The following is a 13995-nucleotide window of genomic DNA, read 5'->3' on the forward strand; positions in this document are numbered from 1 at the left end:
CTGCTTCACACCACCAGAACACTGCATAATCTCATTTCCACTCGTTAGCGCCAAAACGATGCATATCTCTTACAAATGGCCAAATTCACAAGCAAAACATTTAAACCAGAAATTGTTTAGTTCTACATTTATTGCAGATATTAAAAGATTAACAATGCTAACATGTTTACTTACACTAAAAAGAAATGTCAGTTATCTGGTAACATAAGCGTCTAATTGTTACTAGCGTAGCACTACTGCCAATTTGCACGGACCAGAAAGTAGCAAATTGCTCTACAAGATTAATGGCAAAAGAACAACCAAAAGACAGTAGACACACCACTGAAGTTAGTTAAAATGTTCACTGAAGCTTGCAGTCTTCATGGAAGAGAGCCTGGAACTAAAATAACAGAAAAGAAGCTGGTAAACTTTAAACAAGGCAACGCATCTGCATAACAAACGTTTCACATGTACAAGTATTTAAAATTTTCAAATCAGAGCTGCCCGCAAAAGCAGGTCCAAAATAAAAGGGAATTCCTTTTGCAAAAGGAGAGTGAGGTGATCTCTTGGTAAAACAAGATCCAAGCGGCAAATGGGAACCCACTGGAGAGCAACACTGGAATCGCAGCACCGGTACTGCTCTGCGGATACCTTGTCCAAAATTAAAGTTTGGCACAAGAAAGACAGACCACACTACAGTCATCCAGGGTAGCGGATTAAGAGTTTCCCAGTGGTCACCGTTATACTCTAAATTGAATTGCTCTCAGAAAGGACGGTTTTCCAATCGGGATACCAACAATTCTCCCCGCTGGGGGGAGGAGGGCTTTAGCAAACGCGTGCCCAACAACCTCCGGGTGAATCAGAGCAGCCCAGAACGCCGGCTGGGGGGGCGCTGAGAGAGTGGGTTTCAGTCTTGCGTGAAACTCCCACTTCGCCTCGTGCCTTTCTGCAAATCGCGTTCACACAGAATCAAGAATTCTTCCAAAACGTGGACGGGCAAGAAGAGGTGAACTGGAATTTTGCAGGGAAATCGCGAGCTGCAACGCTGGCAGCTCCATCACGGAAACGAAAAGCTAAACCCTTCTGAGTGGGGCTGAGAAATAAATCAGAGACAAACACTATTGGTTCCAGGGTGTCATTCTAAAGCAGATTGTGACTGACAAATCTCCTTTTCAAAAGGTTTAAGTTTCATGCTGTGTAACTGCTAATTACACACAGGAAAGAAAGAAGGGCAGTGAAGAACACACCCAGACACTGTAACAGGTGAGCGTATGCTGCCATATACTGTCATCACTGATCTTTAATCACTGATCTTTCAAGTAGCCTGTGGTTCAAAACGTTTGAGGATTTAAAAACATTTCCAGGTAAAGCCTATAAGAAAAGTCTGGGCTATCAAATGTCTTTAATCGAGTGTGATAACCAGATAAATGTATTTGTAGTTACAGCCTCCATGCTTCAACTGCTTGTAACATAAAGGTGATGTTCATAGAAAAACAGAAGTACCAGCGTATTTTTCTACACCTGCCAGCATGGTTTTATTCACTGATTACGTGCTTCACAGCAATTAAAACTGAGTGATCAGAAAATTACACTGTGACGTGCTCTTGCTTCTCATGGTTTCAAAGACCCAGACAGTAAAGGAGGGGGAAAAAAAAAGGAAAAGCAAACCAACCCACTTGCATCCATAAAACTAAAACTAGTTGTTACAAGCAAGGAAAAGTTTGTTGCTACAGAATGGAAATGAAGACACTCCCTTTCAACCAGCAGGGTTTTTAATGGAGAAAGAATATCCTTTTGTTCTTTAAACAGCAGGCACAGGCAAGTTGATAAGTGAAGAACACACTGTCTTGCATATTTGTCGGTGAGGGCCGGGAGACGCCGCCACGTTACCGTGGGGTGCTATTAGTGTGTACCACAAGCTCTTTGCTCTGCAAGAAGCACGGTGCAGGATGGAAACAGCAGCAAGACAGCACTCACCGCGAGCAAGCAAAACGTGCGTCAGCTCAAGAGAAACTCGTTCAAGAGAACTTCAGTGAAGGTGGGGTTTTGGTGCTCTAACATTCAAGCGAAGACCTTTGACTTGTTTTTAGAAAGGTGAGGATGGAGAATGCGGACACTAAGAAGTGTGCTATGGAATTCTGTCACTTCCAGTAATGGAGTCACAGAGCCCTTACTGATGTGCAAGTCGGAAGAAAAGGTCAATGATGAGACCGTGCATGTTTTGTTTGTGGTAACACTGCTAAAGCTTTCATGTCTTCAGGGCTGCTTCACCAAGCAGGGCATGCTTTTTGTTGAAGCACTAATCTCGTCTTTTCTTTCAGTAAGTTCTCCAATAGCCCCTTAAAAGTACAAGGTTTTGTCTCATTTCTTGGGGTTTTTCAGTAAAAGAATTTCTGCAAAGCAAACGTTTGATAGAAACACAAATGACTCTCTAAACTGATGGTCTTATTATACTGGTGATCCACTTCCAGATGACTTCCAAATACCTGACTTGCGAGTGTTTTCTTCAGCATTTTCTGCAGACACATGAACTGTGCCTGCTCATGGCTTACACTTCTTTGCGAAGGTAACAAATTAGCCAAGAATTTGTTGGAGAAGAACTGCAAATTTGTGTCAAACAGAAAGTACACTTAAAATATGTACTGGTTGTTTGTTACACTGAGAAACCTCAGCAGCCGAGATTTTCAAGGAAGAGTTTAGTGTTCTCAACACTTGGATGAACTCAGTTATTCATCCTACACTTAAAGTCTAGACTCCTATATAAAATGAGCACAGGGGTAGAGACTCTTCTTAAAATTGGTATATGGAGGAAAGGAAACTGCTTTATGCAGCCTCCAGAAGTAGATCAGAAGTTTAGCCCATCACAAAATGTAGTTAAATAAAAAAAAAAAAAAATCTGAACTGCCTCGCAAGAAGATCTGAATTTGAGAAGATTCTTGGCTTCAGAAAGGATCAGAGCCAACCAGGCTAATCCTATTTTTCATGTTGCTTATTCAGGTTTTTTTGGTAAGCCATCTCATCACAAAACAGGCAAACTTGGCCAGAGAGAGAGGTAAGCAGGCACTTCCGAGAACAAAATTAGTTGTTTCTTCCTCAGAAGATGACATCCAAGTTGTTAGCTTGCACAATTAAATACAAGACTAACTCGAATCTTGGAAAATGTTTTAATACGTTAGTATTCAAGTCCACTACCACAGAACAAAGTGTTCTTCATACTGGCATACTCTGCCGAAGATCTTTCACCCAGCAGCCTTTGCATATCCGTGCACTTTCTAGCGAGCGAGTCTCTTATGTCAAACCTAGAAAGTAAGATTTGGGGTAATTCAGCAGTTCAAAGCAGTTCAACGTAGGTCTGGATTCTCATGAAACGTTAAGAAGCCAGATATATTCATGGAAACGGGAATATTTTCTCGGTAAAGGAAGACTTAAAAAGCCCTGGTATTTTAATGTTTGCAGGAATTCATAAACCAGACGTGTCCATTGCACATACCTATTTACTTGCTCTTTTCTGCCTGTACATTTGTATCATTCTTTGACGGAAAACATCAAATGCATCTTCTTTATTTTCTTCCCCTGCAACACCCAAGCCCTCCCCTGCAGAGGTAGCACCCCTAGGGAGTAAAATGAATAGTTAGAACACTCTGTTTCTGTTACATTTGACAACGTGCAGAAGAGATCAAAACAATAGCTTCCAACACAGACACAATTCTGCTTCATTCGGGGGAGAAGGGGGGCGGAGGCTTGGCACCTGGCGTACCGCATCAGCTCTGAACCAGTTCCCACCTCCCATTCCACATGCAAACGCCCACCGAAGAAAACGCTCCCGTGGTATTAAGAGAGATACCGAAGATACAGTCATCGAACGGATCCAATTCTTGCATGAACTTTAACCACGTTATTCATGGCAAGGATCGTCCAGTGAAAAGATGACCAAAAAATCACTTTGCTTCTTACATTTCAAAAACGACACAAGTCAGAGACTTTGAGGAATGAGTAGGAAACGCCACACAACTCTGGATAAAAGACGAAATATTTGCTGAGGGAACATAATGCTGCTCGCTTAAGATTGCTAGCACCCAGAGCAAGGTGAAGTCTCGTAGGACACACACCACAGACAAAACCTGGAGGTCCTGCCCTTCCAAGAAAAAGGAGTCATTAACTCCTCTCTCTTCATGCCGACAGGAGCAGACAGGCCTCAGTCTAAAACCAACTTTCTGCCCTGGAAGCCCATGGAGAGGATGACCCACAAGAACGCAGAGATACAAATAATTAAAAGCCATCGCATTCTCCAGCCTGCATGCACAGAATTCAGGCAGTACAAAGCTAGGATTCATGAAACCTCTGCCACAGAAGCGATCCTCTGCGACAGTTTTATCCTCCCGGTCAGCACTCAAGTATTATTTGTTAAAGATTTCATTATATGGAGTAAGAAAATTTTAGATTGCCTCATGTACCGAAACTAAGATTGCTGTGCTATCGGAGTAGAATCTGAGGACCTTTAATAGAATAAAGAAAATATGATTCTCATCCAATTTCTGGAATAATAGGCCCACTTAAGCCAAGTAGGTTGTTGCACAATTCTAAACTAATATTCACAGACTCTAAAAAGCAAATTCAACTTTACAGCCCACAGCAGAAACCTTGGATGCTGTTTTTCCTTCTGAATGGTACAAAGTCTGACTCGGCACCTGTATGATCAAGTTACGTTACATTTTAAATTATGGTTAAAAGTCAAGTCGCATAAAAGACCTGCCAAAGCTTTGCATTTTTCATCTTTTATGGTATGGCCTGTTTGAAGCAGACTCTCTTCATTTGCCTTTTCCATTACACAACAGCTGCTTCATGCTTCCAAACAAGAAGATTTTTCTTTCTGTTTACACCACAGTTCCTCTTCTAGATTACTTTCAGAATAAAAAAAACAATAATCAAAGACATGAGATAATTACTCAGAAGAGGGTCTGTCCCACTATCCCATAGCAAGGTTCTGCCTGGTAGTTTTCAAAAGGGGAGGAAAAAGTAGAGGCTACACATGACTAAAAGGAAAAATAAAAGACCCAAAGCCCTGGACAAGAGAAAGCCAAATGTTAAATTGCACTGGTTTCACCCTGAGATCATCTCAAAGTAACGTCCAAAGAATCACTTTGATGGGAAAGTGAAGAGAGGAGCACACCATGAACGTAATCGGTAACAGGGAGTTCTCGCTGCATCACAGAAAAGGTCAGCAAGTTTTTGCAAGAGGCACAGAAAGCAGTTCTTCACTACTCTTTGCTGGGTGTCTTTACAAGGGTGACACAGCAATGGACTCAAGCTGGGAAAACTATACTTTCACCTATTAAAAATGCAGGTCTTAAAGACAGAAACTTTTAGAATGTGGTGGCCTAACTGTCAGATCAGAGACAATTAAACAGCTGATGATGATCTGTGCTGTGGAACTTCTGCCAGGAGCTACAGAAACAAACAGAAAAACATTACTCGTGTGTTTGGTCCCAACAAGTTTTGAGGTTAAGAACCAAGGTTCTAACACTGGTGAACACAAGAGAGTTCCAGGTGAGGCAAGCTGCTTTCTCACTGTCCCATCTGCTGCTGAAGAAGGACCTACAGAGAACACTGCGATGGCCACCGGACCACGGGGAGCGCTAAGGAAAAAGAAGCAAACAGCCAAAAGCATCCCACCAACTGAAATGACCAGCAGCGTCCAAGGCTCGAAGGGAACATCGAAACCCCTGGAGAAAGAAGACTGTTAAACCACAGGCTATGTGTGTCGACTGGAAACCTTGTTATATGGGTTCAGAGAGAAATAAATAGTTTCTGCTTCCTCATTCAGTCTGGGAGCTGAAGGAGGTATTATCCATTTTCTGGGCTGGCAGCAGTGGACACTGGAAGCAGCAACTTTAAAAGACAAAATGAAGATTCAGACCCAGAAGGGTGTTTTAAAGGAAGAAGCACACTTACCTTTTGGCAGACGCACTTACCTCTTTCCGTGTGCAGCGGAATGAATCACATAATTAGAGTGAAAAGAAATTTGCTGCCTAAACCTGGGAGTAACTGCGTATGACATTCCTAAACGTCAAGATGGCAAGCAACTGCCACGTTCCAGACCAGAATTTGTCCAGCCTGGCCAGAAAAACGCGTGAAGTCTCCACGCTCAGCTTTGCTGAGGCCAGAGGCCACAGCCAAGAGGGAAATGAAACACTGGCCTGGCCACACCACAGGTGGGTTAGATAAACACAGTCACTATTTAAAATCCCAGCCTTTTGCAGAGCTGTCACATTTCTGTAGCGTGTTCCCCTTACATACACTTTTACAGGCTCTCTGATTCCTTTTCCTCGTGTGCCAAGGCCATGTCCTTCTTGCCAGCCCATCTTCTGAAGCATCTGGAAACCCACGTTCCTGTTTGTCAGTTTCTTGTGTGAAAATTCTAAATCTTTTGGTTTCTATGGAGAGGAAAAACCAAAGGGTTGGGGTTTTTTTGTTAGACAGAGAGATCATGTATTAAAAAATCCCTCAAATCCCACCCCCTCTAAATTGTGTTTGAATTTCTGGCTATACAAAAATATCTTCTAAGAAGCACTTCACTAACTACACAGAAAAAAGTCTATCCAAGGGTAAGTACCTGCTTTGCCAGTTCAAAAAAATAAACATATATTTGAGGTTCTCAAACCATTCAACTCCATTATTAAAATAGCAAAGAACACACCTTCAGATTTTAAAGGTGGTTATATTTTTTAGTGACCCGATGACTGAATCCCTCTTACAAATAGAGAAGCAGTCAAGTAACAGCTCACCCATTTTGGAAAATTACAACATATTTTCCAGACAGCAACGCACTGACTTATTGTTCAATTTTGACACAAGTATTTAAAAGACAACAGAAGCCACGGCCTCCTCAGGTTTAGCCAAGTCTTTGACACATTTTCAGAGGCCGTCTCTTATACAGACAGTGGATTCTCAGAGTGCAATGGCAAGAGTTCTTTACCTTCTTTTTCTTTGTAACTGGGCAACCACGAGGCCTGTCATAAGCAATTCTGACAGGTTCATGCACTGCAAGTCAAATCAAAGACAAAATTCAGCTGTAAAGAGAAACAATTCTCACACAGCACCCCAAAAGCACATCTCAAGTGGGACTCTAACTCAATGCCTTAGCCTATAAATGGAATCAACAAGAAAGATCATGTTTTTTTTAAAAAAAGTAAAGAAATGGTAGGCTTTCCCAAAAAAAGGTGATTAGTACATGCATGTATTTCATTTTGGGCCATCACGCCAGCAGTACGGATAAGGACTTTAGGTCTTTCCTTTCCCTGAGCTTCTGTAATACTCCGACAGAAAATTCAGACTGGACTCAAATGAGGTTACTGTTTATCATTTTCATATCGCAAAGGACAACCTTCACCAATAAAACTCATTATGCAAAGACAAGACACTTGTTAAAGGAGCTGCAGAGCTGCGTATAATCAGTTTTAAGCTACTTATCTCTCAGTTCTTAGAATATCATGACCCACCCCCGCTGTGGCCATCTGACAAAATTTGACAGATCGAGCCAAAGTCTCTCTGGAGTCAAACACTAGCGCTACGCTCAAGTCGGTTAAACCTTCCATTCACTGATAAAAAAACCCTGCAGAGAACACTACTGTGAGATTTTAAGCAGCAGAGAGAGGATAACATTCACGTATACCTAGAGAATATTTGACAGATGACATTTGATGCAAACTTTGCTATTGCACTGTCATACAAAAACTTTATTCAGAATCTCCTTTGTCTGCTGACCAAAGCCTTAAATTGAATATTGTACACATTTTAGAATTAAAGAAATGTAATTCTTTGAGCCAGTAACAGTCAGTTACATTAAAAAAATAAATCAGGAATTCTGTACTGATACCAAGAGGATCTCTTTAAAGCAGCACTCACCTTTTGGTTCTTCTATGAGGCAGATCCTTTTAGATGCAGGAATCATACCAACTTTCAGAGACTTGCTGCTGATTCGTTTGCGAGGAAATAGGGTACCAGGAGCGGGAGTTGATGCCTGTGTCGACAGATTTGGTATAGGACCATCAGATGATGTGGCTAGCTGCATGTCACCTGCTGAAATTTCCTCTCCTGTTTTGGAAATCATCTCTTCAGCTAGGTTTTCCACACTTCTACCTGCTGACATGTCATCCTCTTCTCGCTCCATTTCCATTTCTTCCAAAGGCTGGGAGATATCCTCCTCAAACTCAGCTTCCTCCTCATTATCTTCTTCCTCTTCTTCTTCTTCGTCCTCCTCCTCTTCCGAAATATCCAAATTACTCCCTTCAGGTTTAGCACCTTCCCCTGCATCAGTTGCTTCCGACACAGCACTGAAGTTAATAGATGGACACCACTCGTAGACTTTCATTCGGTAAAATTTGAAAGCGGAACTGTTTCGATCCTGTAGAAACCTGAGCAAAAGTAACATCAGGAAGAGATCTGCTTGAGCATTTGGAATTTTCTTATCGGCCCAGATACACAGACAAACAAATGTGGAGGTTACTCACCAAAGGTCTGGGTTATCCGCACTGTTGTCTATGCTGAACTGCTCAATTTCTGGTCCTACCTGAGCAACAAACTTGGCAAGCTTCTCCGCAGTTTCCATTGTTTTAGCATCCACTGCAAGAAACAAAACGCTCATTAACTATCGCTTCTGCATCACTGAGGGGTCAAGACAGTTGAGAAGTATCTGCTTCAGCAAAAGAAATGACGTAAGTTTCCAGCAGAACATTCTGTGCGATTCTTTTCTCATTCAATTTAAAATCAGATCTTGAATCTTCACTTACCATCAGGGAACTGAGAGGACAACGGTGGGAAAAGTTCAGGTGGTGCCAATAAATCCTCAGAATCCGCCTTTTCTTCCGCTGGCAGGGAGAGCTCCGAACTGGTGGCACCATGTGAGGATGAGGTTGCGTCAAGGGAAGAATCCTTCTCCGCCGGGCTGGTTTCTGATCCGGAAGACTTTGACTGGACCGAAGCTTGAAGATGCTTGTCTTGGTGCTTCAGCACCGTCCCAGCTGAAAGCACGGTTTGGGTCCCTATGGTTGCTCTCCTCACTTTCCTTCCTCGAACAGCACGTTGGGTGACAATTCCAAGCCTTTTCCTTTTAAACAGCCTCCTCTTAATACTTGCGACTTTCCTGGCATACAGCATGGCCCTCACCGATTCTGTCGCAGATTCTTCTAGTGTTGTGCCCTTGCCACCTGCTTCCTTTCCAGACGACGTCCGCCTTTGCATCTCCGATAACTTCAGCCTGTAATACTTGTATTCCAGACTATCTTCATCAGACAAGAACCTAAATAAAATCATACAGATAAAAATAAAAGCCTCAACTGAAAGCACAACTGATCTCAAACCCTGCGATCAGAAAGTCAGCAGCAATCGACCCTTTTTTCCAGGGGGACACACAAGTTGCCACATGAACGTTAGCCTGCACAGGTTTTTCTTGGAATAACAGCCAACTCCACTTCTAAAGCAGTGAGCAAAGTGTGCCAAGCAAATAAATGAGGAAGGGTTTTGACATAAATCATTTGGCGAGTAATTAATCAGCTATGCTGCAATTCACACATGAAGAGATACTGTCATATTAAAAGATCATTACACTTGGAAGCCTCTCAGCTTTCCTCTCCCGACATTATTCACAGAACACTAATCCCTACGTCTGTTACCTTACTGTGTGTTTATTTGCTTACTATTTTCATCTCGTAAATGTAAATTGCTTTTAACTTCTTGTATTTGGATTGACACGCAGTCATTATTGACAGATCAAAAGGAACACGATCTGCCAGAAAAAAACAGAAGCAACAGGACAATTTCCAGGGATATCAGGAAGTATAATTAGCCTAGGAAACATTTCCAAAGGAGTCTGATTAAATATACAATAGGCTTTGATCTCACGCCCATTGAATGAAATCCTGAATTTAATTAAATGTATTCCAAATATCTTCAGCAGACAGCAGTATTACAACATACTGTTCAAACACGCTTACCAATATTCAGGACAGTTCTTTTGAGCACTTCTCTCTTTGGCAGACAAGGTTCCCGAAACAATGCTATTCACGAGCTGTTCAATTGTCTCTACAACTTTCCGATCCGCTCGCTGTGGGGCTGTAGGAGGAAATAAAAGTCAGTCATTGTATTATCGTACCGATGTACCAATATGTTGTCTTCTTTATTCTCTGACACATTGACATTTGCAATTTTTTCAATGGATTAATATAAAAAAGGCTGCACTTAACACTAGAATAAGTTAAGGAAACCTCAGAAGCTTCCTGAGTGTTTCCTCAAGTCAACTTAGATTCTAGAACAGCTTATCATGAGAAGCACTTAAGTTTAAGAAACTTCTCCTTTGCCATCCTGGGCAGGTTAAGCCATCCTTTAAATGGCACTGACTGCACCAAAAGGACTTTGTGTAAAATCAGTGTATCTGAACACTGCTCTGAAGAAGGCGCCGGTTCCAAATTTTTAGCCATTCAGTGTCAGCGCCGCAAGATCTCGCTGCGAAAGGATCTGAAGTTGAAGTGATGAGTACAGGAACGAGTAGGAACGCTTTAGAGAGGACGAGCTAGACAGCCTAATGAGCAGAGGAGACGGCGTTCCTAGGGATGGGAGCACATAAACAGCTGAGTCTGATAAAAGCCATAACAGTAACATCTCTGACTTCACTTATGTGTAAATACTTACTCCGTGACGTAGCCAGTTACAGCTGTGGTCCTGGCCTCGCTACCTCGAAGTTGTGCAGCTGGCGGGTAGGGCAGCTGAAGCAGCCAAACGCACAAGGTGACAATCCTAAATTTAAAGTGTAAGCACGTGCAGCAGAGGGGATTTCTTCCACAAAGCTGAAAGCAATTGCTATGACAAATAGCATCTACTACATGCCTCGGCACTGCCAGGGATTTACATGGAATTTCCAGAACTAGGAATTTCTGACCTAATGAAACCATAAAAATTAAGATAATCAAGAAATGACATACTGTAAAATATCTTACAACAGGTCACTTACTTGTAACTGTTGTGTCAGGAGCAGGTTTTTTAAGCTGGGCTGTGGACTCTAGTTCTGTTTTTTTCATCTGAATTGGATATCCACTCTTCTCCAACCAGGCCTTCAGGTTTTCAATGTACTCTCTTCCAAACAAGGTTGAATCATCAAAGTTTGGGAATAGTGTCGGTGCTGGAGCCATTTCCTGGAGCCCTACGGCTTCAAGTATTTTCTCTTGCCTAAAAACAGACGCTAGTGCGAAGGTCTGACCCAGAAGGGCTAAAGACTTACGACAAAGAGAAACGGTGGTCTCGAAAGCGCTTGCCATTTCTCTCGGATTGCCAAACCCGCTCGTCTTAATGCTCAACTCGTAAGCGTTGCAGGCCATAAGCAGCGGCGTCACACCTTTGAGGAGGCGGTCTTGTAGCCTCATTATGTACTTATCAAAAGGTTTTATTATTTCAAAGAAGCAGTTCTTTGTTTTCACAGCGCCCTTGTCCAAGAGCATATTTAAAAACTCATTGTCCACTTTAGGAGTTTTCAGAGCGGCATGTTGTAAACTCTTGATAGTAAAGAAACAATAATCTCTGTGTTCTGGCTTTAAGGAGCATTTGAAGGAAGCGAGCATTTTTGCACAGGTTTCTGTCTCTAGCTCAAAGAGAGCACCGAAGAGCCGGGAAAATTCCACGTCGTTTTTGATGGCGTGAAACCCAGCCCACTTTATAATTTCTATTCCAAACGTCGAAAAAATATCCGATTTGTCCACAAGGTCGAAACTGAGATTTCGGAAAACGTGTGCGGGCTTCGGGAGCCTGAGAATAGGTCTCTGGGTCATTATAGTCGGCCTCTGGTTAGGTCGCGGAGGTAACTTTTGATTAGGGCGCTGGACGGCCACCGGCCTCTGGTTGGGCTGTTCAGCAGTTTCTGGCATTTGATCGGGTGGCACAGCCGGCTTCTGGTCAGGGCCTGGCGGAAGTTTTTTAGTGTTCCACTTCTTTAGGGGAGTTTTGATATCTGCTTTGAACACTTTAGTTTTCAGAGCTCCCCTCGCGATACGCTTCCCTCGCAGAGCCCTTCCCCTGCCAAGGCTGCCCCTCCGTATCGGGGGCCGGAACTCGCTGTCCGACTGAATTCCAAAGTCCACGTCGTACTCCTGATTTTCCACGTTGCCGTATTCATCTTCCATGAGGCCCGGCGACCTGAAATCGCCTAAAATCTCTGAAGAACTGAAGTCACCTTCGTGTGGTCCAGTGGATTCCCAGGAGTCAGGAGGGCCGTAGTCCTGGTCATGAGAAGCCAGGCCCCCATACTCCTGATCGTGGGAAGCCGGGCGGCCGTACTCTCGGTCGTGGGAAGCTGCTGGGCGCCCGTACTCCCGGTCTTGAGCTGCCGGGCGCCCGTACTCCCGGTCGTGCGAAGTTGGCCGCCCATACTCCCGGTTGTGGGAAGCTGGCCGCCCATACTCCCGGTTGTGGGAAGCCGGGCGGCCAAATTCTGCGTCACGAGCTGCTGGACGGCCGTACTGTTCGTGGTAGTAGTTATCTTTCCTTATGAGAGGACTAGCAGATCTGTAAGAAGGTCCCGGGTAGTCGTCTCTGAGGTCTTCACTCCAGTCATCGTGTGGATGGTGCTGGGTGTTGTCAGGAGCAAATCGTCCATCGTCGTGAAAACTCTCTTCGTATCTCGGTCTTGGGACTGGCCTTGAATGAGCTATAATGGTAAAAACACAAATATGCCAATGCGCCGCAAGTACAGTTAAGAAAAACAATTAATAAACCTATTTACAGACAATTACAAGGGTCAACACACCAAAACTTTTGAAGAACAGCGCATATATCCAACTTCAGGACATTCCCATTTGCTTTCTTACGTGCACTGAATAATTCATAACAAGCAAAAAGCAACAGATGATTAACAGTGCCCAAACACACATACCAGAACAATTTATTTATTAAAAATTCTACTCTCACTAAAGCTGAAACATAAGTTCTACTATAAATCCCATTTTCTACTTGCTCACAGCTTTCTCAGTCTAGGAAGCTGCTAATGTTGTGCTCTTAATGCTCCTACTCAGAATTCTCAGATGTAACAATATCAAGAGCACGCACTTTCTGCTCCCACACTGAATGTCAGGACTCCACAGCTGACCAGAAGATCTGTTTTCTACCAACTCACGCATAACTATCTAAGATAACATTAAAGCCAGAAATACTAACGTTCCCTGCAAAGTATCCAAGAATCCCTATTCCCCAATTCCAGTAGTCAAATCCAGAAAGTATAAGTGAACAAATTAAGTATTTAAAATAAATGATTTCTTTGAAGCTTATACGACTTTAAGAAAAGAAACCAGATCTCATTTTAAAACTCTCAATTTCCTATGAATGTAATCAAAGTCACTTTTTCTGGACATTTTACATATCAAATTTAGAAGATAAAAGAATGTGCAGATCATGTTTTGTATACATTTGTGAGGTTAACGACCTGGTTCTAGCCATTTCTCCAAAAATAACATGAAATACAACGACCCGAAGGCTTCAAACGCGCTTCTACATCTATTTAACTTATCGTACATCGGCAGAATTCCATCCTGCAGCGACTGTCTCTAGAGACCTCCCTGAAATTGGACCCACACTGATGCAGCCTGAACAGAATTCCTTTGTTTGAAATTCGGTTTCTTTTCTTAGAATTTGCATTCCCCAACGAAAACGCCATCAGTCATGCCAAGCCGTTCGCCTCTTAAATAAAAATGGATGTGGAAAAACACCAGCATGGGTCCACGCTTTAGGGAAGGCAAGAAATTGCAGATGGGTGTTACCACAAGAGCTGGGACCGCCCGGGCGGGCCCATCGCACCCGGGTTCCGTTACCTTTGAAATGATGGATCGTGTCCTCGACCGCGTCACCCCGGTCCATGCGGTACCTTTTAACTTTGTCCTGCACCACAGCACCAAACGTCTCCCGTGTGATCCGCCGAGAGGCCATTTTTATCCTGTAGCAAAACAGCACAAAGCCGGCCCTCACCGGGGGCACCGGGGA

At 43.1% G+C, this 13995-nt stretch overlaps 1 protein-coding gene across 1 annotated transcript; it reads right to left on the bottom strand.

Moving 5' to 3' along the window:
- Positions 1-3469: 3469 nt before the first annotated feature.
- SUGP2 (SURP and G patch domain containing 2) lies at positions 3470-13941 on the bottom strand. The gene is given in 12 exon segments (XM_009872770.1): positions 3470-3590; positions 6277-6413; positions 6956-7020; positions 7885-8001; positions 8179-8393; positions 8490-8601; positions 8769-9277; positions 9972-10089; positions 10223-10241; positions 10974-12272; positions 12318-12670; positions 13827-13941. Coding segments are annotated over 12 exon segments (3180 nt in total).
- Positions 13942-13995: the final 54 nt, after the last annotated feature.

The sequence above is a fragment of the Apaloderma vittatum genome, unplaced genomic scaffold (genome assembly GCF_000703405.1).
Source record: "Apaloderma vittatum isolate BGI_N311 unplaced genomic scaffold, ASM70340v1 Scaffold32017, whole genome shotgun sequence".
Classification (NCBI taxonomy): Eukaryota; Metazoa; Chordata; class Aves; order Trogoniformes; family Trogonidae; genus Apaloderma; species Apaloderma vittatum.